This window comes from Melanostigma gelatinosum (assembly GCF_949748355.1).
Source record: "Melanostigma gelatinosum genome assembly, chromosome: 2".
NCBI classification, from domain to species: Eukaryota; Metazoa; Chordata; class Actinopteri; order Perciformes; family Zoarcidae; genus Melanostigma; species Melanostigma gelatinosum.
Genome location: NC_136635.1, coordinates 26,299,448 through 26,324,606, shown reverse-complemented (window position 1 = coordinate 26,324,606; position 25,159 = coordinate 26,299,448). Strand labels below are relative to the sequence as shown.

General features: G+C 43.5%; 1 protein-coding gene across 1 annotated transcript; it reads left to right on the top strand.

Annotated features, from left to right (window-relative positions):
- The first annotated feature begins 1,599 nt into the window (after positions 1-1,599).
- On the top strand, positions 1,600-23,940 carry tnfaip8l3 (tumor necrosis factor, alpha-induced protein 8-like 3). Its single transcript, XM_079289384.1, has 2 exons — positions 1,600-1,929; positions 22,751-23,940. Exons 1-2 carry the CDS (start codon positions 1,884-1,886, stop codon positions 23,311-23,313), a joined length of 609 nt encoding a protein of 202 aa, XP_079145510.1. The 5' UTR covers positions 1,600-1,883; the 3' UTR covers positions 23,314-23,940.
- Positions 23,941-25,159: the final 1,219 nt, after the last annotated feature.

Genomic DNA, 25,159 nt, shown 5'->3' with positions numbered 1-25,159 from the left:
CTCGGGCAGTGGGCAGGCAGGCAGGCTGATGCCATCTGGTGCCCAGTGTTCAAGCTGTGCAACAGTCAGCTCCACACCTGGGACGGTATCGCCTGGAACTGTTGTTGGACCACCGACTGCACGCCCACCTGCTCCCACACTACAGCTTCATGTTGTCTAACAGACTGCAGGCTAAAGGTAATACAGGTTGATTAAAAGAGAGAGAGAGAGAGAGAGAGAGAGAGAGAGAGAGAGAGAGAGAGAGAGCTAGAGATATTTTTGTTACTAGTGAGAGTTCCAGTGAAACATTAACTCAAAACACAAGTGCCTCGCTTGGTGGGTGGAGAAACTGTTATATCGTCTCCTACAGTAAATACCTCTCTGCGTGGTTGTTGAACGTGTAAAATGGTGAGTCAACAAAGAATGTGTTGTCGTTTCAGTTGCCAAAACCTGACATTGATTGCTCAAAATCAAATGCAGCTGTGCTAGAAATACCTCGAGACACTTCCTGTACACCTTGTTTGTCTTACTTTGGAGTCGTGTCTCTGGCCAACCTGTGGATGAACTGTAGGTACAATACTTCCTCTCATTTCAGTTCTGTGTGCTTATTGTGAATAATTTACTATGGAAAGAAGAAATGCAAAGTTTCCATTGTAAGTCATAAGTTTTATTTTAGTTCACCAAAGTTTCTATATTGGGCCTCCGGCCATTGTCTTCCATTCTTAAGACATAAATCTGATCAATTGACAGTCTCATAAAGTCAATCTAGTTATTTATTTATTGAAAGGAAATGCCTTTAAAAGCAGCAAGTGTCCTGACAACTCTCTTTAGTCGAGGACACACTGACACAGAGTTGGCATTCATAAGCGAAGTAAACAAAAAAACAAAACTCTGCTGTTTGTTGACCGAATATGAAATGCTGGAGTATGAATGAATGAATGAATCCTTAAACATCGAGCAGCAAGTCTCTGCAACGAATGGAAACAAATATATTTGCATGGGAAAGAACAGCAATCTAAATATACACACATGGATGTGACCAGTGATGGCAAGGTAATGTGAATTAGGTTGGATTGTTCTTCTAAATGTGCATCATCATCTAAAACAACTCAAAAAAGACTTCCTATCCCACTTAAATGACCCCAAAACATGTCAGCACCAACCAGTGATTACTGTAGGAAGTAAAACAGTAAGCTGGCCTGATTTGACCGCCACAGATAGTAAGTGACTGGTTTTATAACAGCCAGTAACAAGGGGTTTATGGGATTTTTCCTGCTGGAGATGAATTTCAAGTTGCCATGAATGAGTCTCTCCCATTGCTCTGCTCAAACACAGGCAGCACTCTTACCCAGAGACAGAGAGAGGGAGGGAGAGAGGCAGAGAGAGAGAGAGGAAGAGACGGCACTTACAGCATACAGAAAGAGGTAGAGAAAGAGTTTGAGGGGAGAAAGCGTGAAGAGGCTGAGTGTGACACCGATTGAGAGGAGGAGGAGGAGGAGGAGGAGGGACCAAGTGGCAGGAACAAGGGAGGGAGAAACCGAGAGGGGGACGGACCGAGAGTGAGAGAGGGGAGGGAGCATCAGACAGGGAAAGTAGATGAGAAGGAGAAGGAAAGAGGGAAACTGAGGGAGTCAGAAGTAGAGAGGAGAGCTAAAGGAAAAAGGTGGACAGCTCAGCAAATCAGCCCAAAAGCATTCCTCTCACAGCTGCAGTGATCCAGGCTGGGAGGGGAAGTTCAACTCACCAGGAGAAGAAAGCAACAAAAACAACAAGAAATTGCATTTTTTTTCTCTCTCTCTCTCTCTCTGAGTAAAGAAATCAGAAGAATCCCTTGAGAAGGAAGGGAACAAGTAGAAAGAGGAATCAGAGAGCTTCTACGGCCTCCGAGTGTCCTGCAGGGGAAAATGGATTCAGACTCCGGAGAGCAGAGTGATGGAGACCTGTCTCCAGGTAAGCCTCAAAACCTTTACTGCAGCTACAACATCAGTTGACTCATATGTTGTGGTCACCAGACTTTTACATAGTAGTGCATGAGTTTATCCAGAGGGTCAGTGAGGTACTTATGAGGTACTGGATCCTCAACATACACACATTTTGTCACCAGGAACTCTGTATTATCTCTCACAATGCAGCCATCCTTACGCTGATCAGCAGTTTGCCTACACATCTGAATACTTCTTTAATGCCCCCCAAAAATCAAGTATCAGACACAATTTTCAACTTTTAAGAGTCACTTAAATCCATTATCTGTAGCTCGTTGCTGAGATGCATCCATGTCAAGCTAGCCTGCGAGCTCTGATGTGATGCTGGTGACTGGCCCGAGCCTCGTTGAGGGTGCGGATGAAAGCCGGCTCAGTCACCACCAGGAACAGGCGAGCTCCGACACGTGCAGCCAGTCTGCTCATCAACACATCCAGCTACAGAGAGAGCATAGCCTCCCCAGACACTTCTTGTTCTTCTTGTTCTTGTCCTTGTTCTTCTCGTTCTTGTTCTTCTTGTTCTTGTCCTTGTTTTTCTTCTTGTTCTTCTTCTTCTGCAGCATCTCATCACCACCAGGGAGAATCAAAAATGTTTAGATTTGCGGTTTACTGGAAGTTGTTTCATGGTGTCAGAGTGAAAGAAAACGCAGCAAAGATGTATTTATCTTTGATGTTTAGTGTCTTGATTTTTCAAACCATTCCAAGTGAGTGGGTGTCTGTAGTCTTTTTTTTAAACTGAGATCATGTAGAGAATTCAAACCAGGAGATAAAACTGCCTTCTGGAGATGAGTTTGAGTTCAAAGATCATGAATCAAATGTGTCTCCAGCAGGTTTACGCCAAGCAGCATGCGGCAACAGGCTTTTTCTCTTTGCTTTTTGTTTTACATGTACTTTATAAGGAATCAGATTGAGGCTTTGGCAGACACATGTCCGTGGGTGCTATTAGCAGGTCTGCTACAGTAAAGGTCGTATAGTTTAGGGCATGTTGTTGCCCCTGTTAGCGACCGTGTGATGATTTTGATGATGGCGTGGCTGTTTGCCTCTTTATTTGACGACGAAGAGCTTTGTATGTTGATGATGCTCTGTTGAACTCTGACCATCTGTCTGTCCATCTGGCTCATTGGCGGTCTGTCTGTCTGCAAAGGGAGAGGATCCTTAATATGAGAGCCAGACAGTCGGTGATGACATATCTGTATCATCTGCTGATTTTACGGAGACCGTTCGAGGTTAAAACGTCGACCAGGACTCTCATATAAAACAGAGGCTTTATCCATTTCACTTTCATGGTCGTTTGTTTCCTAAAGATGCTGTGATCCACGAAAGTGACAGAGTCTAAGACAGTATGATTTAATTATTGTCGTCTTTTTGGCCTAAAAGCAATGTTACATGTGTTGAAAGGGAAAGGTGACATGGGAGCAAAAGCAGGATGACATTTCGAGAGAAAGCAAGAAACTGACTCATACTCAAAATGCGTCGTGCTTTGTGGCTCAGCTGCAGTTTTTTACTCGTCGGTCTAACTGCCAGTGGAAAAAAAAAATCTGGCACGGCTCACTTTATAAGGTCACTCACTGTCACTCACTGTCCTAGCGAAACCTGAGCAAATGCATTTTGAAAACAGGAGTATTTTGAAAGTGTTTCTGTACACAAACATGACCATTATTCCTCCTGCATATGTGGATGAGGGATGCGTGATTGATCTATGCCTTTAAAATGTATTCTGGCACAAATCGTCCGTGTAAATATTGAGGGTATTTTGTTTAAGGCGGCCTTCTCCTTTGCCCTCGAGCTGTTGGTGGCTTTTAGTGTCGAAAGTGAGACTGACGTGTCCCTGAAATGTCCCCTAAAGTCAGCTTCAGTTACGCTGCCTCCGAGTGAAACTCGTGAGTTTGTGTTTCCAACATGGGAAGTCAAGAATACATCTACAATGGTTTGGCACTTGACTGGTTTATTGTTGCTAGGTAACTGAAATAGATAGAAAGTGTGGAGTAACATCAGCGACCAGTGTGCTTGCAGTGTTTAGGCAACAACATGACTTGATTAGGTTTAGGTAAGGATTGTGGTATGGGTTAAAATGGCTATGGGAAGTTACGTGTGAAATAGTTGTCGCTCTTTGTTCACCTGTCCTGGTTTACTATTACATGGGTTACATACAAATTTATTACGTGGGTTAAATAGGAATTATTCATAGGTATAGGTACGAATAGTGTTGCTGAGTAAAATCCTCTTAAACTCTTCAAATGGAGTGAGACAAAGCAACAACAGAGTGCGTCTGGGAAACAAAGAGCAGCGTGTTGAACAGGTTCTGTTGGTGGCAAAGTTGTTATCTGCTCCTCTTCCGAAGGGGATTTCTCTCAGGTGAATGTAGGTTGTTGGACAAAAAAAAAAGATCCTTGCACTTGGATTATTATAGGCCAACACCAAACTGTGATCCTTGACGCTGATGAGCGTGCTGAAAGAAAAAAAAATCACAAAAGAACGAATTTGTTTCAGGGGAGACTTGTGCATTATAATTCACTTTTGAGAGTCAGGATTTGGACTATGGAGAGAGACAGAGCAATCATCTTTTTTCGTCATTGTGTTGTTCTGTTTTTGTTGTTCTCTGTACCTTTTGTTGTGTTGAAGCACAACGATCAGCCACATGCAGAGCACAGCTGCAGCTACTCTAGAAATACTCTTTAGACCTTCAAACACACACCCACACACACACACACACTCACACAAAGGCTCACAGTTTTCCCATAATCCTCCAGTCATGCAATGAGCATCCACTGACCATACCAATACCCACAAACTGGTTCATCCAGCAGTCCTGTCCTTCCTTCCTGTGGTGCAGTGGAGATGACCACACCTTATCATGACTCACCTGTTCTGCTGGAGGACTGTTGTCCGCATCGCACAACGGCCACACAACGGAGACATTTGCATTTAATTAACAATTCTGGTTTCTGGATTGAATGTTTTTAGTTTTCACATTATTCTGACATTATGTTGCTGAATATTCAGCCCACGGTCGACTTTTGGCTGAATCATAATGGCGATGCAAATCACTCCAATCTGCCGTCCCGAGAGATATTCCCAGCCATTTGCGTTTACTTTAAATTCTCTACAGAAAGCAGAGTTGTTGAGAGGAGAAGCTGTTTGGCTGTTGTAATAACAGCTGTGGGATGCATAAGGGCATGAGGGCTGTTGCTGTGGTTTGTGTAAACAAAAAGAAAAGCTGCAGATGTTTGATGACAAAGCTGAAATTGAATCCTCAGCCAGGTGATCCTCTTCAGCATTCACACAGTCACATACGAACAAACACTATAACTGCATCGGTTGTGTTGAATGTCACTAGTTCACACTTCCACAAACACTTCAAAGATCAGTGCTAGCAATCAGAGAGCTTCTGCCTCGTGATTGCCATGTTGGCAGACGGGCCACATGCTTTACACATTAGAGACAGGCAGAGTGGGCCGGCCCTGCGTACACTGTAACACTCCCATGCACACACACACACGCTGAAAAATTGCCCGCACTCTTCCTCTTGCTCATTTCTTTGGTCTCCAAACACATGCGTCCCTGAATTTCTTTTCCCCTCCGCCTGTAATCTGGCCCACAGATGGAGAGTGCTTACTGCAACCCGGCCCTCAACACACAGCTGCTTCTGGAAAATTGTAACATGAACTGAGAAAAAAAAATAAAAAATAGGAGTGAAGCCGTAAGTGGAAAAGACGACTCAGGAGAAAGTTGTTTTTTTTAAATTTCCTCTGGAGGCAGCGAAAGACAAACCCTAAAATTCCCTGTAACTCTCAGGCATTTTCCCATGTATGCACATGCATGCATTAACGCAATCATACTGTGGCATTTCATTGTGTTTGTGGGACATTTGGAGAGATAATTGTTTCCCCCCAGCGGAGCCATTATACTGAAACATGAAATTAGACCGCAGAGGCATTTTGACAAGGCCTCATAGACACACACTCAGGAGGAGGAGAAGGCTGCGGTTTCACTGGAGGGCCAGTCGAAGCAAAGCAAACAGTCACTACTGGCGCCTGGTGTGAGAGGCGAGCTATTTGAGGCAGGCCCGTGTGTATTAAGGGAAGGCTGGTGTGGCGTCGGTGGAGTAGTGAGCCACTACAGGTATCCAGATCTGTGGTGCATAAGAGCTGTGATGCAGGCAGGCATCATGTAGTTAATTATGGTCCCATTTAGAGTAAAATAGACCATAAAGCAGGGTATGCTTTTTGGGCGTGGCTACCCTGTGATTGACAGATCGCTACCACAGCATAAATTAATTAATTTCAACAGGTCGCCTAAAAATGTGTTATTCGGTGTCAGGTTGTACTTAGCTCCCCCCTCTCATGTCACGCCCGGTTGCAGAAAACCAAGATGGCGACGGCCAAAAACCAAGATGGCTATCGCAAGGCTTCAAAACGACTGGGTGACTCCACAGTGACTATGCCCACTTCTTATATACAGTCTGTTGTTGCAAGAACTTGTATCCTTTTCTTCATTTGTGTTGACTTAAATTCACAATTATTGGCAGGACATTTTGAGGAAGGTTATTTGTTCCTTTGTTGTTTCCCTCAACATGCAGATTATATCGAGTTAAATGGAGACTTTTGCTCTCCCACGTAACTATTAAGGCAGCAAACAGGCACCAGAAAACGAGGCAGAGTGGGAGGCAATTACACACAAAGCTTTTTACACTTAACTCTGGCACAATTTGAAGTAACTGTGCTGATTATACATAGCATTAGGAGATAATGGTAGGACAATATGTAATACCCATGCATAGTATATCTGTGTAGCAGTGCACCACATTAAGCTGCTTTTAGAGTACATTTTAAACCGTTTGCCTCTGGGAGGTAGAAGGCAGCAGAACAGACAGAGGTAGCAAATGTGACAATAAAATCTGTGGGTTTAGACTTTTCATGGGCAATAATGGCAACAGAGAGAAACAACTATATTTCATCTACTGCGTTATCCTTTAAGGCTTGAATGGTTTGAATCAACCCATGGAATGATTCAGTTTTGGCTGGTAGGGCAGAGGGTTAGGTTGAAAGAAGGAATGCAGTCTCTAAAAGTCAGAAACAAATCTACAAACGTGTGTGTGTGTGTGTGTGTGTGTGTGTGTGTGTGTGTGTGTGTGTGTGTGTGTGTGTGTGTGTGTGTGTGTGTTGATGTGAGTGTGTGTTTGAACCACAGTTATTTCCTGGTCATTAGTTAGTGGCGGGTTGGCAGCCAAGAGAGCAGCAGCACTTTGGCTTTACACTAAAGCGTGTCATGCACAGTGAGGGCCTTCAAGGCCAAAGCTCAAAGTGTATCCAATTTTATTACTTCAATCAAAGGGAGAGCAACCTTCGAATTGAGGCAGCGTGGACATCTGAAGCCCCGCCCCTTCTCCCGGCTAACCTTTGCTCCCCTTACATTTATAACTCCGTGTTGTTTTCTCACTGAAAGTTTATCTCATCTGTATTCTTAAAAAGCTGTCTTCTGTACTGGCTAAAATTTGACCAAGTACACCAAGTACATTTACTCAAGTGCTGTACTTAGATACAAATATGATGTACTTGTACTTGAGGATTTGAAAACTTCTTCCACCTCTGTTTTTGACCGTGAAACGTCACCCCGTGACACATGGGGTGATGTAAAAACATGACACATATCATGGGAACTGTAGTTGTGGTCTGCCAACAAAATCATTATTTTGTCTGTCTTAAAGGTAAAAAAATGTAAAATTCTGAGCAGCTTTTTATATGTAAGTGGCGTCCTGAGCAGAGAATGAAGTCACTCTCCCTCTGTGTGTGCTGTAATCCGAGCTTCTTTGTGCTTTCATACTTTGTGCTTATAGTCCTGCGGCATAGCAGACCAATTGTTCAAATTGTTCTAAAAGCACCAAAATTGGCACACATGTAGATTAATATATTCTAAACATTTTTGGATATGGAGGCATTCAAGATTAGCCATGTGGAAGATATGGCGGCCATTGTTCAAAATGGCCGCCATTTACCTTTTTTTTTTTTACATATTCCTTTTTTTTTTACATAATTCCTTTTTTTACATCAGAATTAACATCAATAAGTGTTTAACATATATTTAGATGAATCTTCTCAAAAATGGCTCCCAAACTTGCCGCCATTTTGTGGAAAAAGTAGACATTTGATGAAGATTTCAATACTTTATTTCAAAATTCAATTTTTTTTTCAAATTGCTGGCAAAATTGCAATGGAATGGTAGTCAAAATAATACACAGAGTACGGGGAGTTTACAGTATGGTCAAATTGTAGTTATATAGTCGACCAGAAGCCGTCTCTAGGCACAGTACTTACAGTTATACATTTATGGATAGATCTAATATAAATGAACAAATCTAAGTGGACACAATAAACAGTTGCCAATACAATAACTTTCAGTATTGTGTAATCCTGCAGTACATACATGTAATACAATAACGTAGATTTTGCCACACTATGATTCTGAACTTTTCAAATCTGGTCACCAGGATTATGAATGTCTACAGATCATAATGTATACTCATACTCTATGTGCTGCTCAAAGTTGTGGCGTCTAAGAGAGGTCACAGAAGTAGCTGGGATCGTTTGCCCTTTGACAGAGGAAGCAACAGGACGTACATCCGTGTAATATTCTGGTAGAGGCTCAACCGTCTTTGATCCAGTATCACTCCCAGTGAGAGCAATGCTACGATCCACTCCCTCATCTGCACACGTTGGGTGTTGCACAAGCGAGATTCCAGTTCCATGGAATGAATTCTTGGCTGTGGTGGCACTTGGGTTGTGGTCAATGTTGTCCACAGCCGCAGTTGTGAACACATTGCTACGCAGGGTAGGCGGGCAGACCACTTGCTCTATGCGGTACAGCTGACACACGCTGTTTCCCATCTGTGCAGAAAGACGCAGGACTCTGTCATATGAGATGCTTAGGCCCAGAGAGAAGAGCTTGTCCACAAGTCCTCTCTTGCGTGTTTCAGCATGCAGCATCAGCCCAACATAGGTTGGAAGGGGAGTTTCTTGAGACGAACTGTGTCTGACAGATGGAGGCTCCTGTGTCTTGGTTGCTCCCTGCTTCCGACTTTGTTTGACACTGTTGAACTTGAGAAGCTGCGCAATGGAAAGAGCTGCTTGTGTCGAAGAGGAATGGCTTTGGTTCTTGATGTTGGGGCCATCCAGCACCATATTTACCATTGCAACTAGTATGTTTGGCACAGAGTCCTCCTGACAACCGCCCGGGAATGATCCACGGAATCGGCCAGTGTCTTCAAACATATATCGACGAACTATCTGTGCAGCACGCGCAAGGTGAACTGCCTCAGTGTCACAGTCTTGCTCACAGGCTTTGCCTAGCGCTTCAGCAATGTCTTCATCAAACGCTAGTAGAACATCCCGGCCTTTGCTCTGGGATCTCAGGCCTGGTAACTGGGCTAACAGGCGCTCTTTCAGCCTTGTGCTATTAACTTTCTTGCACAAAGCAACCCCGAGCTGTTCCATTCTTGTCGTGTATAGCTTTGCAAGATCTGCGAGTCTGAAGACTGGGGCGGTGCCCTCTTCTAGGTGGGTTTCCTCGATATACAGGACCAGTTCAGCCAGTACGATTCTTGACATCACACCTTCATGGTCAGTTTTCTGCTCGGCTTCTACAGTGGTCTTTGCACGATAGTAAAGAGCCAACAAACACTTGGAATGGTACTTGGCCTCCAGAGCCACCATATCACCCATGCTGAGCCTGGCCATGAGTTCATTGTCCCCAACTTGCGCTGCACACTTCCGTACGCGTGTGTCCACCTGGAAGGTTGCTACTTCATGTAGGGTCTCTGTGCCAGACTTTCCACAGAAAAAGCAGGAGGTGTCGCTGGTAGTAGCTTCTGAAGAGTGTGTTCTGGCGCGCTTGCCTGGGACATTGTCAGTACTACCAAATGCTGAGCTGCTTGCGATGAGTCTCTTCTCTGCTCTTCGTAGCATTGTGTTATTGTATTTGAGCATACATGTTTTATGCCACTTGGCCTGGTGGGCAACCATTGTCGCCTCAACACCTTGTCCTTCATCTAGTCTCTGTAACTGAACAGTTCTTGGCAGTTTTCCTAGTTCATCAAACTTGACCAAGTTTGCAGCCATTGTCGTGTATCCACTCCCAGGGTCTTGGCGTTTAGACAGTACTGGGCAGACAAGTGACTCTGATGTCTCCTCTTGACATACAAGACACAGCTTCCAGTTTGTCTCAGTAGGTGTTGTGGGAGTACGTCGCTCAAAAGTATCGACCAGTTGGAACTTCTTTGCCATGGCTGCAGTCTGGAACAACGCGTCTCTGATGTCAGGTGGTGGTGCTGCTGCTGCTGTAAGGTGGTGCTGCTGCTGCTGCTGTATCAACGCCTCACCTGCAAAGACACAAAACAACACCATGTTAACACAAGCTACTACTACAAGTACCATGACTATCAACACTCAACACTATACTATTACTGCAGCCGCCGTCACTGCCACCACCGCTGCCGCTGCAAAGTAAAACTCATTTTTCTTGTAAAATGGTAGCCATTCTATTTGGTAAGCACACAAGTATGTGTAATTGTACAATACTTATCACCTCTAGCACACTTATCACCTCTAGCATCCACAAAAAGACAAATTATGGTACATATTCAATGACGCTAATGGTAAATAGCGGCCATTTTGAAAAATGGCCGCCAAATGTGCTACGGGGAGAATCTTGAATGCCTCCATATCCAAAATTGTTCAGAATGTATTAATCTACATGTGTGCCAATTTTGGTGCTTTTAGAACAATTTGAACAATTGGTTTCGTATTTTTTACTATGCCGCTGGACTATTACGTAGTGTGCATGTTAGTCCCTGTTTGTGTGTCCCACTGACTACAAAATGGCCGCTGCACTGCACCGCTATCATACGCCGGTTACCCCCGATAACACTGTCCCGACCCACCACGCATACACCTTACACCTTACACCTGCCAAATACCGTGTTAATGTTGGCTGTGGCAGTTAGAAATTCCAGGTATACCAGCCACATTTTATATATTTTTGGAGTCAGCGATCATAATACATTCCACCTTTCTACTGTCTGGTACCACTGACTGTGTCTGGAATTCTACATAGATTCTACATAGAATTCTACATAGATTCTACATAGATTCTTCTTTCAGAAGTGGCAGACAAAAAAATTGGGCAGTTGAAATATTTAGTGACCTGACACATGTGACAGGTGAGGAAAAACGATAAGGACAGACAGATAAGGACAGAAAAAACACTGAGTTATGGATGCAAGTGAGAGAGGGTAGCTCGGGCAGGGGGCGGGGCTTCAAACGGCAACGGCAGACATGGGCCTCTAGTGATTTGAAGCTTTCCCAGTGCCTCACTTTTACTCCGTTATAGTGGGTAACTGGTAAACAAACCAGGAGGCCAAAGTTACGGGGAAAGCTGGCAAGACCTGGATGATTGTGCATGTGTGTGTTGTGTGTGCGCGTGCACGTGGGGGTGTGTGTGTCTCTTTGTAAACGATGCCACGGCATGCTGAGACTTGGCTGAGGTCTGTGGGAGGATCGACTCACCCAGTGCCGGAAAACACTTACTTCCTTGCCACTCACGCTCGGCTCAGTGTAGATCTGATGAGAAATGAACAGAGCGAGAGGAAGAGAGAAACAAAAAGAGACAAGAGACTTCATGAATGTGAGACAAAGACACACGCTGCATCCGGTTCTACATACAGCTGCAGATGATTTCAAGCGAATTGAGGCTGAGAAGATGTTTTTTGATGTTGTGTGGGCCTGTGTGGGTCTGACGTAAAGGCATTTTGACGATCACAATATGGACATATGATTTCACCTCTCTTTCTTTAACACCTCCTCCGTCCTTCTTTCTTTCACTCCTCCATGCTGGGTTTAAAGGAAATGACACATCTACAGTCAGAATGGCTGTGATTGTATGTTTATTTGTGTTTTCTTCTCCGGTGCCTTTTTCAAGCAAACACATCTCACTTCCTCTCATTTTCTACTTTTTCCTGCTCACTTCTATTAGTAGTGACTGAATGGTGTGAAATGAAAATGTACATATTGCCCCCCCCCCCCCCCCCACCTGCCTTCTCTCGCCTTCCTCCTTTCTCTGTAAATAGCTTAGCTTTTTTATTTCAGATGGTAAGAATCAAGGGAACCTTCTGGCTGGTTTCCCGGCCAGATAAAGTAAGGACAGCCTTTTCTCCTGCTCTGTCTTTTATTAGGCCTCAGTCTCACAGTCTATCATTATGGCTCACACAAAAACACACACGCCCACACATCTGTACCCGACTTTCTATAAATAGAGTGTTCTATGAATCAAATTAGTTTTCTGAGGTGGTAATCTGCAGGATTTTTTTTCCTGCTCGGCTGCATTAAACGAGCAATCTCATTTTCTTTTGTGCTGTCTCACATTTACACGGCGAAGGTCGGCTGTAGTTGGCGCTCTTGTCTTTGTTTGCAGTCCCTGTGTCTCTTCAGTGTCTTCTGAACAAACTGCTTTTGTTCCAGGTACATTTTGTGTCACAATGGGAAATTACCAGCGGACATTTATTTATTCACGCCCACCTGACAGCTAAGGATCGTTGGAGGAGTCGTTTTCCAGAGAAGCTCCCCGAGGAGGGAAGCAGAGAGGGGGGACAGCCTCCAGCCAGTTCCCATGCCCGGCTAACCAGCTAACTGTGGCCTGGCTCTTCACTAGCTAAACAATGGCAGACGTCATCGAACCGCAGCTGGTGAAGACATTAGCTTTACAGCAGAGGAGAGGTCAAAGGGCAGGGACCTCACAGGGCCCTGACAGGATGTCCTGGATACCACTTCTCATCCTCTGCGCACCAGCGGCTTCTCCGGTCGTCATAGCGAGGAGCGACTTTGAAGAAAGCCAAGCACACAGCTAAAGGTGGAGGTCAAATCACTGATAGCTCTCCTTCTCTCACCCCCCCCTCTCCCCTCTCCCAATCCTTGTGACAGGCGATCAAGCCAGCGGCACATTAATCAATCAGACATTTCCTGCCACTGCTTCATTTGGCCTCATCTCACTGGTCCAGCTCTACAGGGACGTGGCCATTGAAACCAAGAGACAGAGAGGGGCAAGGAAAGAGATGAGGGATGGAGCATTAAACAAGGCTGTTCTTGTGTCCCTCAGAGTGGCTCTTAAGTGCTTTTCCCCGGACCCGTTAGTCACACTGGAGACACTTAGCCCAGCCCCAGGATGAACACACTTGTAGGTTCAGTCTCGTATCAGACCTCCGCATTACAGTCATGTTAACATACGTCAACTCGCTTTTATTGAAAAACACTCCCAACAGGTTTGCGCATGTGATTTTCATTCATTGTGCATTTGCCAGTAGTGCTCGAGTCACACCTTATTTGGCTGCCCATTGCAATATATTCTGACCAATACACCCAACTGGCTGAGTCAGCGTATTCCACCTTTATTTAGACTGGCTTTTGTTTTGACTGCTCCATTCAAATAAATCCATCTTTCTTGTAAGATTATTTTTGGGGCTTTTGTCTTTCTTGGATTGACAGATAATCGAGAGGAAAGTTATGTTGTAATTGTATTGTGTTCATGACATCTATTGCACTGGGCAGGGGGACAGAAGATGTATGTTGGAGAGATTGTAAAGCCCTCTCAGGCAAATTTGTGATTTGTGATATTTGGGCAATACAAATCAAATTGAATTGAAATTCTGATTCAAACCCCAGTCTCTGCGGTAAGGACACGGAGCACCTGCAGCTTTCTTTTGACTTAAACCGATTTTTATTTTGTAACTTAAACAGTTTTGCCAAAAATCCAATTATTGAAGAATTGTCACCAACATTTGCACTGAGTGGGAGGTTTTACAGATAAAGCGCAATCTTGTTACTGCTTACTCACCGTTTCTAACCCTCCCTTAACTCTGCTCAGCTAAAATACAATCTAATTACGTTACCGATATATCTGCAATAAGCTCATTTTGGCTGATGTATCAGCATTTATTCGGTCAATAATGTTTTGTTCCATTCCTGCGCTCGCGGTGAGGCTTTCTCGTAGGATAAGGCTTTAATCCCAATCGACATTAACATCCATGTGTTTGCTTTCTTAGATGGTTTTGCACTTGTATATATAGAGGATGCGGCTTCTTTTCTGCCTCACCTCAGCCACGTTCCCCATTGGGGACGAATAAAAACTAGGTTGAAGCTGATGCTGGTAACACCTGCATCAGCACAAAACAGCACAAAAAAATCGTAACAGCTATTTGTCATATATTCGACAACATTTTTTTTTACAAGCCTCTGTGAAGAGGATAAATCTGTATTTCCTGCATTTACACTTTCTTCCAGTAAAGCACGAGTTAGCTGTAACCTGTGCATTCCAGTTTCAGCCAGAAACACTAAATGATCCACATCTACAAAAGGAAATGAACTTTATACTCTGTGGCCACTTCACATCAATGAAAGTCATTGAGGTTTTAAAAAGGAGTTAGTTATTAACCCGAAAGGTGTGAATGCTCCTCTCCATCCCGAGCAGCTGTTAAGGCACGGTGACTGACCTCTTGCAGCACAGGACTGCCCTTTGGAAACCGGCTCAGAGTCAGATTTGACATGTCATGAATAATGCATTCTCACTCCCTTTTTCTCAGTGCAAACAGCATCTTTCTCAATCTTTATCATCCCCATACTTTCATCTGGAACCCTCTTAAATACCCACTGCTGCCGTTATTGATTAGAATTTTACAGTTTTTAATGTAGAATTTATTTTGAAATACCTACATATCATCTGTCACTGTCAATATAAATCATACACGCTGTATATACAGTATCCAGACATGTAAACATGCACACATAATCATACAGTCCGTAGACATTCAGGATTTATTTCTTATGCTATTTGTATTGTTTTGCAGCTTACAGAAGACATGACTTGACTTGTTTTATTTTAATTCTCATGTCGGTGATTGCTTGGTGCATATATTTATACAGCACTTTGTTATCGACCTATATTTGTTCCCTATAATATTTTCCTATATTTGTCCAGCTTTGTTGTCTTTGTTCCTTGCTGTTATTTCTATTTGTGTATAAATACATCAAGGGCAAAAATTTCCAAATACCTTAAAGCTGAATCTGATACAAAAACACACACACGCGTTACAACAGACAGTGAGCAGGGGTGGTGTGTTTGAGTCATCTTTTAAATAGAACAGTGGGAGTAAAAAAATACCACCAGAATGGAGACTTTGCCGGTAAGAGTAAGTGGAGGATTCACATGAAAAGAATAAACTGCCTGGATACTTCAGCAGCTTTTCTCTTGTGTATGAAGGCCTGCAGTTTTTAATATCTGTGTGTGTGTGTGTGTGTGTGTGTGTGTGTGTGTGTGTGTGTGTGTGTGTGTGTGTGTGTGTGTGTGTGTGTGTGTGTGTGTGTGTGTGTGTGTGTGTGTGTGTGTGTGTGTGTGTGTGTGTGTGTGTAAGTAAACTGACCAACACAAAGTCTGCAGCCCAGAGAATGGCACTGTAGAATAAATACATCTCATCTTTAGATCCACTAGTCTAGATTTGTGGAAAGTAACGAAGTACATTTACTCAAGTACTGTTCACATACATACAATTGTCATGTACTTGTACTTAAGTCTTTCCATTTTAAGCTACTTTATGCTTCTACTCCACTACGATTGAGTAGAAATTCTGTGCATTTGACCACATTTCATTTATCTGACAGCTTTATTCGTACTTCTTGTTGCTAATACTTTGATGTTGATACTCTCCTCGCTGCTCTGCCAGACCCCACTTAGAGCCAACACCGACACCCCGCTGCTGAAGACCCATGCAGGCGGTATTGTGGGCCCGCGAGAGGGAAGAGAGGCACAGGAGAACCAGAACCAGGACTGAGCAGAGCAGACTGTTAGACCCCTGCTGCAGTCAAATTAGAGGTTTTCTAAAAGGAACCTGGTGCTCTAAAGAGAGTCTGGTGCTCTGAAACTATACCACTTTTGTCCACAGGGACCGCCAAAATCAACACAAAATGAAAGTTCGTTGTATTAACTTTTAGAAAGAAATATCTAAATACTTCTTCCACCACCGCTGCTCGAGCTCTGACACCAGCTGGCACAACACACTCCCTCTCTTCCCCACTCCAGTCCACTGGCCTCTCAGGTTTGCTTAACACCAACCCCTGCAGGCTATTAAAATCTCTTTACTTCTGCTGAATGACCTGCGCCATTGTTTTCCTCAAGCGTTGTAAATGCAGCCAGAGAGAGTCTGCAGCGACTCCTCATTGGAAAACCAAAAAGAAAGCGAGTCGGCCAAGGCAAAAGAAGAGGAAGTCAAGCTGTCACCCTTGTTTGTGTCGCCAACTTCTCTCTTCCCTGACTTTTTCTTTCCATTGATCTTAGTGTTGTGGCTCTCTGTGAAATGGCCGTCCGGTGTTGATGGATGACACATTTTATTACGGAGGGCTTTTCCAGGACTTTGGTGTCACAGTGTGAGCACACAAGCTGGCATTTTAAAGTCTGTCTCCTGTATATGAAATATGACCGTATGCGACTACTGCAGAAGGCCAGTACATATGAGGCAAAAGGGGATTAGAACTGGACTGCTGTTCCACTTAGAACAGAAAACACCTGAAAAGGAAAGTTATTGCCATTTTAGCATTTACAGGGTGCAGCCAATGGCCTGGCAACCGTTCATTTCAGAGAGGCATGTATTGGCCATTCAGTTATAACATACATTAAAGTAATAGCTTGCACATGGGCAGTAAAGGCACAGCGGGGCTACAAGGAAACTTTGCATACAAAAGTGTTTTTGTTTAGTTTGTCACTCACCAAAAACACTCCAGACCTCTCTTACCTTTCAGCATCTCTGAGCCAGGCCGTCTGGCATTTCTGTTTGTGAGCAGACACATGTTCAGGTGGTGAACATGTGTTTTTGTGTCTGTCTGGCAAAAGAACACACACCCATGCACCTGCAGGGAGTGTGACCCAATACAAAACATGAGCATGTTGTCATTAGCAACCTCTTTGTTAGCAACCCCAAACAGGGACGCACTGATCGAGCATTGTGTTTCCTGCTCTGAAGGGTCAGAGGGTCAATTCATTTTTTTCAATTTCAGTTTCTTGTTTGTAGAATTTTCATTTCTATTTTCCAATAACTACAGGTGCAGATGCATATGTTTATGTTGTTATACTATATTATACAATATATTATTTTTTTTTATTGAAAATATTGTTTCAATCAGTTAGTTCTAATAAATGCTGCTTCCTTTTTTGACATCTAATTTTTCCCTTGGCTTTCCTCTTAGTTTTAATCATTACCTTGAACGTTTAGAGGCTGAATACAGATCAATTCAGTTATCACTGTCAATATCTTTGATCATCACCTTAAATAAGCTTTTCTTCTAAATTGTAATGATCCATCCATCCATACATTATCTTTAACCGTTCATCCTGTTCAGGGTCGCGGGGGAAGGGTGGCTGTCCAGCCCGGGAATCGAACCTAAATTGTGATGATGACTGACTGTATTCTATTTATTTTTAAATAGTTTCTCTGCTGTTGCGACATGAAGCAGAACACAAAAAACAGCCACTGACACACAACACACATATTCTCTCACACACACACACACACACACTTCACATGCCTCAGTCAGACGGGTGTGTTCCGCAGCGTTCTGGCTGATGACCCCACAAGTGCCCCCAGCGTTGAGTCAGTAAAGGCCAGTCGGCCCTCGTCAGTGGGAGCTGCCGGTCCTGCTGGTGGCTCATTCCTCTGGTTTCCCTGGAACGAGACCAACACGAGCCTCTGGACACCGTCTCGCAGCCCAGCTGCCCAGCACGCTGCTGAAAATGTCCAGATTAGCAAGTCATTTCATTTAGTGTATTGTCGCTAAGTGTCCAGTGTCAGTTACTTAACTTCCAAAGATATCTTACTTATTTTTACCCTCGGATTTTGTTACTTTCAGACTTTCAGGCTACACAGCTGCCTCCCTGTTTCTAGTCCAACAGGATCTCACAGAAACACATGAAATGAATACGTATTACGTGGTGGTGACACATAATGGGTCAAATTACTTGCCGCCGCCACAGAAACATTTTAACGTTTGGTTTAGGCAACAAAACCACTTAGTAAGGTTTAGGAAAAACACCATGGTTGGGCTTATGATAAAGATGTTAAACATGTCTTTTAAAAGCAAAACTGAACAACACAGACATCGGTCTCCTGTGTCCTGAGGCACGCACAAAAGTTGTTTTTCCAAGATACTCTATAACTCAGCAAATTGACCAAAATATCAAACTATTACGAGAAGTGTGGGGGGGGGGGGGGGGATTAGTATTATAGAATTAATCCTGTTGTTGTGATAGCTGTACTGTTGAGCCATTTTCTGTAAATAGCCTCTTCATTGACATAAGTGTCTGACTAAAATGAACATCAATCTGCCCAGATGGACCCTATTTTTTATTTATTTATTTTGCTGGGTACCACCTTTAGCAGGGCAGGTTTGGCCAGTCTCCATGTTCCACACTGTATGTTCTGACGCAGCGCAGCAGAAACTGTTGACTCAGCGCTCTAAAAACATCAGCCGGAAACAAAGACAGGCTGTCCAGTTAACATCCACGGTCAGAGAGCAGCAAGCACCTTACTAATCCTGATGTTAAAAGCAAACTCGACCAACTCCCAAAGGCACTCTGGCCCCGCATCTGCGGACAACTTAAAATTTAAGTGTGAAAATTGAACACATGAGGACAAGTGAGGAAATAATGAGCAGGCAGGAGAGAGAGTGTGAGAGCAGGAGAGAGATAAGCAACAAGGGGAGACAGTTTTCTGACCACCTCTCTCCGCTGACAGTTTGGGCTGTTCCCAAACTCGTTCTGACGCTCTGGCTCATGCATGTCACTCGTCTCATGCTTTCTGGGTGACAGGCTGTACTGTATGTGAGTGTGTGGACTTCTCAGTGTCTCCATGTGCACTCTTTATAATCGTCTACGCTCACTTTCTGTATGTGCTAAAATCCCCAGCCAGACTCTGAATCACCCACCGCCTTCCCCAGCACTCTGACTCACACCTTAAGCAGCCTCGTGTCCATTCGTCACGGTATTTCTCCCCCCCCCACACACACACACACACACACACACACACTCTCACTTCATTTTTGCTTACATTCTTCACCACTCAGGGATGTGCAAACAAACTTGAGACAGGGGTCAAGGCAACTGAGTCGATGGCCACCTGCTGGTCCTCATAAACAGGCTCCAGGCTGCGTGTCGGGGGCAGGAGAATAATTCGTCTACTTTTAGCTCAGCACCAAAAAACGGAAAAGATCCAATCACTTCCTCTCATGCAGTACTCATTTAAGTTACAAGTTGAACTGATCTCTGCATTGAGCGTCACATATCTTGATGGCTTAGTTGCGCAGAAGAGAAATTCACTGACGGAGCAACTGGTCTCACCACATCCAAATAGTCTGCACGAGCATTGACAAGGCCGGCTTTATGGAGGAAGCTGTCACCTTTATCAGTGTGCCAGGGTTTCAGAAATCTATCCAGTTGGGTTTGTGAATATCAGAGGCTCGCTGGAACAAAGAGCTGCTTCAGAGAAACAGGAAATAACAGTGACAAAGAGGGCCTGTTGATGAGAGGCACAGATCTGCCTCATGAGAGCCACAGTTATATGTCCTGCTGTTGCTATTCAAATATCATGGAAACCAACGTATTGCCGTTGTGACGCGTGTATGCATGTTATCTATTTGACACCTACGGTCATTTACATTTGGTACTTTATTTTCAGTTTGTGTCCAATCTGTGGAGATTGGACACAAACTATTATATAGGATTTGTATGGAGTCATTGACGACTGTTCTTAGTGCTGTATGTTGTGGTCTAACTTTGCAATTTCCCGAAGCTCCACAAAAAGTTTCAGTGTCTTTCACCTTGTTGTTTAGATTTTGTGGCCTCAACTTAAGGTTTTGGTTCAGTCTCAGTTTCCATCTGCTGCGAGCAGCTGTTATATTTCTGTCAGAAGTTGGTTGAGACCAAAACAGAGCTAGAAGAAGAGAAGACGCCAGGTCACCAGAAAAACAACGTGGCAACATATGTTGGCAAGAACTAAATGTGAAAATGTCAGTGTCACTTTTGTAGCTTGTTTTCCAAAACACATCAAATACAATTTTGAAAAAAGAAGAAAGGATGGCGTTTGTTTCTTCAGGAGTTTCTTCAGCTTTATTTTGCTTTTTAACTTGTTTTCCTCGTAACTTTCCTCGTAACTTTTTTTCTGTACGTTTAAAATCTTCGAACTAATCCACTCTTTTTTTTTGTCTCACCCCCACTCTCATGAAGCTGCACAAAGGAGCAGGACATCAAATATTATACATTTAGAAATGACTGTAGACAAAGACATTGGCCGTATTAGTTGTAAATGTCAAAGTGGGCAAATTATATGTACGTGAAATATCATTTAGCTTCAGACCAACACATTAAATGTCACTTCTGTACATTCACACATGAAATGCCACAGATAGGATTTCTCCCAATTGCTGTGGAGCATTCAACCTCGTGTGTGTGTGTGTGTGTGTGTGTGTTTAAATAACACACATACGGTATATAGACACACACGCAGAAGATGAAGTGATGATGGGAATTTGCATGCTCGCATAGCTGTCTGTTTGGATCAAATTATAATGACAACAAAGCAGGTGTCCTTCAATTTAGGCTCATCTGCTGTTCTGTGCTGAACTCATTGAACTCCCCGTCCACTCTCTTTCTCTCACTCTCTCTCTCTCTAACTCTCTCTCACTCTCTCTAAGTCCATCTCTGTCTCTCTCTCTCTCTCTAACTCTCTCTCTCACTCTCTCTAAGTCCATCTCTGTCTCTCTCTCTCTCTAAGTCTCTCTCTCACTCTCTCTCTCTGTCTCTCTGTGTCTCTCTGTCTCTCTCTGTCTCTCTCTCTCTCTCTCTGTCTCTGTCTCTCTGTCTCTCTCTGTCTCTCTGTCTCTCTCTCTCTCTCTCTCTCTGTCTCTCTCTGTCTCTCTGTCTCTCTCTCTCTCTGTCTCTCTGTGTGTCTCTGTATCTCAATTCAATTAAAATAGCTTCATTGACATTAAGTAACACTGTACATATTTCCAACGCATATTTATGCGTCGAAAAGTATTAAAATCAATCAAATAAACTGAAATCCTACAAGTCAACGTTGGCTGGAACAATACCAACAGGGAACACGCTCTTTCTTTCTTTCTGGACATACATGTAGAGGAGGACTGACAGTGGCCAGAGAACACGGGGACACTGGGCTTTAATCATAACAGGAGTTGTAATTCGTAGCTGGGTGGCACCTAAATAAAACCCCTCTCCGTCCTCCCACTCCTCACATTCCCACAGACACATGTTAAGCTGCTGGGATCGCTGCATGATGACACAGGCAGCCTTTGATGTTCTCCTCTATATGATAAATCACGGCTGCAGTGTGCAGCTGTTTGATGTTATCCAGAGCAGATAATCATTCCTCCCATAGTCAGCCGACCACAGGCAGCTCCAGTAAGGCCGCCGCCCCGCGTTGAATGTGGCTTCATCAACTCTTCAGCTCTCACTTGTTCAGACAGGGTTCTGCAGACTTCTTTAACTTCTTTCAAATCAAAGTACCATTTACGCCAGTGCTGTGCTTTCATATTTACTGAGATCACATTAAATACTGCTACCAATTATCTTGTTACACAACAGCAAGTTGTGTGATGAAGACTTTGAAGACCGGACTTCTTGTTGCACAGATCGTTCTTTATGCAAGGGCAAGTAATGTCAGTGAAAACAGGAGAAGGGAAGGACCCATATTTTTATTACAATGGGTCAACAGAGTTTCCTGTTTGTCCAGATGGAAGTCAGCTGTTACATGTAAACATACTGAAGTTTACGTAAGAGCGCTGGTCAAAGACTATATTAATAACGTGTGCCAAGATCTACTGCAAAAGTGCTCAACCTTTTTCCAGCACTCAGGGATACTCAACTTGCTTTGCCCGGGGAATATCATCTTCTTTTTTTGCAATTATTTATTTTCAAATTAATTTGATGGACATCATCTTTTTTTTTTTTTTGAATGTATGCACTCTGGCACCTTATTTACTTTAAAAGCACAAAACAAACCTTTCGTGAATCAATTTATTTTCATTGTGACTTGTAAAATGACTGGAATGCCACCCAGCAACCCTGCAGGCCGGGATTTGAGTGTCACTGCTGCTCTTCTGTATTTCTAAATCAAAAACCTGACTTTATCGATTCAGTGTATTTTAAAGCCACATCGAGCTGTTAATTTATCGAATGTTCTTTCAAAGGTACCAGATTTTCAAACTTGCTTTCAGTCAGAATTCAAGTTTTCTTTTGCATCGGCAATACGAGCAAATGGACAAAATTAGCGACAAGCTGCTGTACAAAGTGGAGCATTTAGCTGCTAAAGAGCTAAATATTTTCCTCAGGACTTGGTGGAAACCAAAACAGAGCAAAAAGTTGAATGAGTATTGGATTAACATTCATAAGAAACAAACAAGACTTCAAATTATTGCTAATCTTGCTCAGTTTCTGCTTGACATGTCAAAGGCAACAAGTCTGCTTTACCACAACAACTTTATGAGGTGACAATATGTCAGTGTTGTGTTTCCAGCTTGTTCTGCTGCCACCAACTGTCCAAAATAGTAAGTGCACGACAAGCGACTTCAGCAGATCATTGTTTTACTGTTTTGTTATTTCTGTCCACTGTTTTCTTTAAAAGGGTTACGTTGGAGTGGGGATCTCTGACCTTTAGCACTAACCCCAAAACCTCTTTTCTCTCCCTTCAGGACAGGAGAGCTTTAACTCCCGCTCCCTGGCCCTGCAGGCCCAGAAGAAGATCCTGAGCAAGATGGCGACCATGGTGGTGGCCAACATGCTGACGGACGACACCAGCAGCGAGATCTTGGACGAGCTCTACAAGACGAGCCGGGAGTTCACCAAGAGCAAGAAGGAGGCCCACAAGATCATCAAGGACGTCATCAAGATCGCCCTGAAGATCGGCATCTTGTACCGCAACCACCAGTTCAGCCCCGACGAGCTCGACACGGTGGAGCGCTTCAAGAAGAAGATGAACCAGGCGGCCATGACGGCGGTGTCGTTCTACGAAGTGGAGTACACCTTTGACAGGAATATTCTGTCGGAGCTCCTGCTGGAGTGCAGGGACATGCTTCACAACCTGGTCGAGCAGCACCTCACGGTGCGCTCGCACACACGCATCGACCACGTTTTCAACCATTTTGCCCACGGGGAGTTCCTGGCCGAGCTGTACGGGGACAGAGAGGAGTACAGACTCTCCCTGAGGAAGATCTGCAACGGCATCAACAAACTGCTGGACGAAGGGACGCTTTAACCTTACACACCAGACCTCCTTCACCTTCTCCTGCTTCCTTCTATTTCCTTTTCACTTGCTCACCCCCACCGACTGCTCACATCCTCCTCCTTCTTTTCGCTCTCGTCTTCCTGTTTCTTCTTCACGCATTTCCCTGAAGCTGGCTGTAACATCCTGCTGCTTTGGTTCATTTGAGAGGATTTTCTTTTTTTTTTTAGACTGTCTTTCCCCTCAACGGATCATTGCTGCACACTGGGACAGCCTGTATCATGTTGTATGTATTATAGCATTACCAGTCACCCTCTTTGTGTGCAAAAGTGTACTGTACCAATGGCCAAAAAACATACATTAGGTGTAGTTGGATATGGAAGATAATCAGTCGTAGTAAGTCTCTCTTCCTCTCTCTTTGTGGGTGTGTGTCTGTGTGTGTGTGCACATGTGCTTGTATGGGATGCGCTTGAATTATGTGTTTGTACATAAGACCAATGGTGTGTGTATTATGTATCTGTGTCAATCTTCTCTACAAGGGTGTAACACTTGTCTTTTATTAAAGATTTCTTGTAAACATTATTTTGCCGTTCTTCTGACAACAAAACCTCCACGTGAACTTAGAAAAAGTTGAATAAGGAAAGATGGGTTTGTTCCTTTGTGTTGGCAGTCATAATGATCATTTTCTCTCATGACTCATTTCTTTGGCAACGTGTGAAGGAAAACAATGATTTGCCTGCTAGCAACTTTCAGAATAATGCTTCAAATTGACTAAAACTAAAATATCTAAAGGTTTTGCTGCCGCCATGACAGAAAATGCATGGGTGGATCAGCTCTGGAAGATAAGCCACAAATGGTGCATTAAAGTACTACTTCCCCGTCCATTTGACCCACATGCACGCCAGGCATAAATTTGCCAACGATCATTTTGAAATGAGCAGGAAAATCACTGATTTGTCATTTCTGGTTCATTAGATGCCGTCTGGTCTATTCTGCTCTCCGGTCCAGGAAAACATCTTACTGGTGGCTTGGTGTGACTCCAATTGAATTATTTTGGCAGCCAGAACAGGAGAAGTCCAGTTTTATGTCTCTGGCTCCTCGTGGAAACACAAAACAGAGAGACCACCCACCATTTAAGCCTCCATTTAAACTCACACTTCAAGTTAGTTGTCTAGTTATTCTATCAATTTAAATGTTATTGGACATCAAGAGAAATGTATAAATGTACTTCATTTACTTCTATTGGCCTTTGTTCTTTTTGTCTCCTACTGTTGTTGGACAAAATACCCAGCTTGAGAGATAAAATGTGTCAAACACATAATTCATAAAGGAGATAAATTCTGATTAGAGAGCTGTTACAAGAAGAGAAGACGACGCATGCACACATGCATATTTATCTTTTGATGTTGTTGGGTTGTCTCTTTATCGTCCATGCTCCAGGCAAACTGAACACAAGTGAATTAAGTAGTAGTCAGTCACGTATGTGGTTTTGGTCAGTCAATCTTCTCAGCGAGCTCTCTTTCTAAAGTGTTGAACTTTTCTTTTAACTCTAATCACACCTTATTCTTAAAGATTTAAAAAGAATGGTCAAAAGAGAGTCAGCATTCAATAGATATTTATATATATATATTTTTTTAAAGCTCTGAGAACGTTGGATACTACAATTCCCACAATGCATATTTCCCTTAAACCCAACTGCCTGGTAAACCCACATCTTTCATTCCCAATGCCCCAAGTTTGTAACACTGTCTCCAAGCCCAAGTAAAAATAACCCTCGAGACATAATTAGGGGTCATTTTCTCAGAGTTGAAAAAAATGACCCCTGATGATGACATAATACAACTGTCTTCGCAGGCTGGGTACTCACGACTCAATGACC

What these genes read in the sequence shown, in the direction of transcription:
- tnfaip8l3 (XM_079289384.1), top strand. Translation starts at nt 1,884, where the DNA reads ATGGATTCAGACTCCGGAGAGCAGAGTGATGGAGACCTGTCTCCAG. An exon ending in TGATGGAGACCTGTCTCCAG is followed by an intron (nt 1,930 to 22,750) that starts GTAAGCCTCAAA and finishes CTCTCCCTTCAG; the next exon opens with GACAGGAGAGCTTTAACTCC.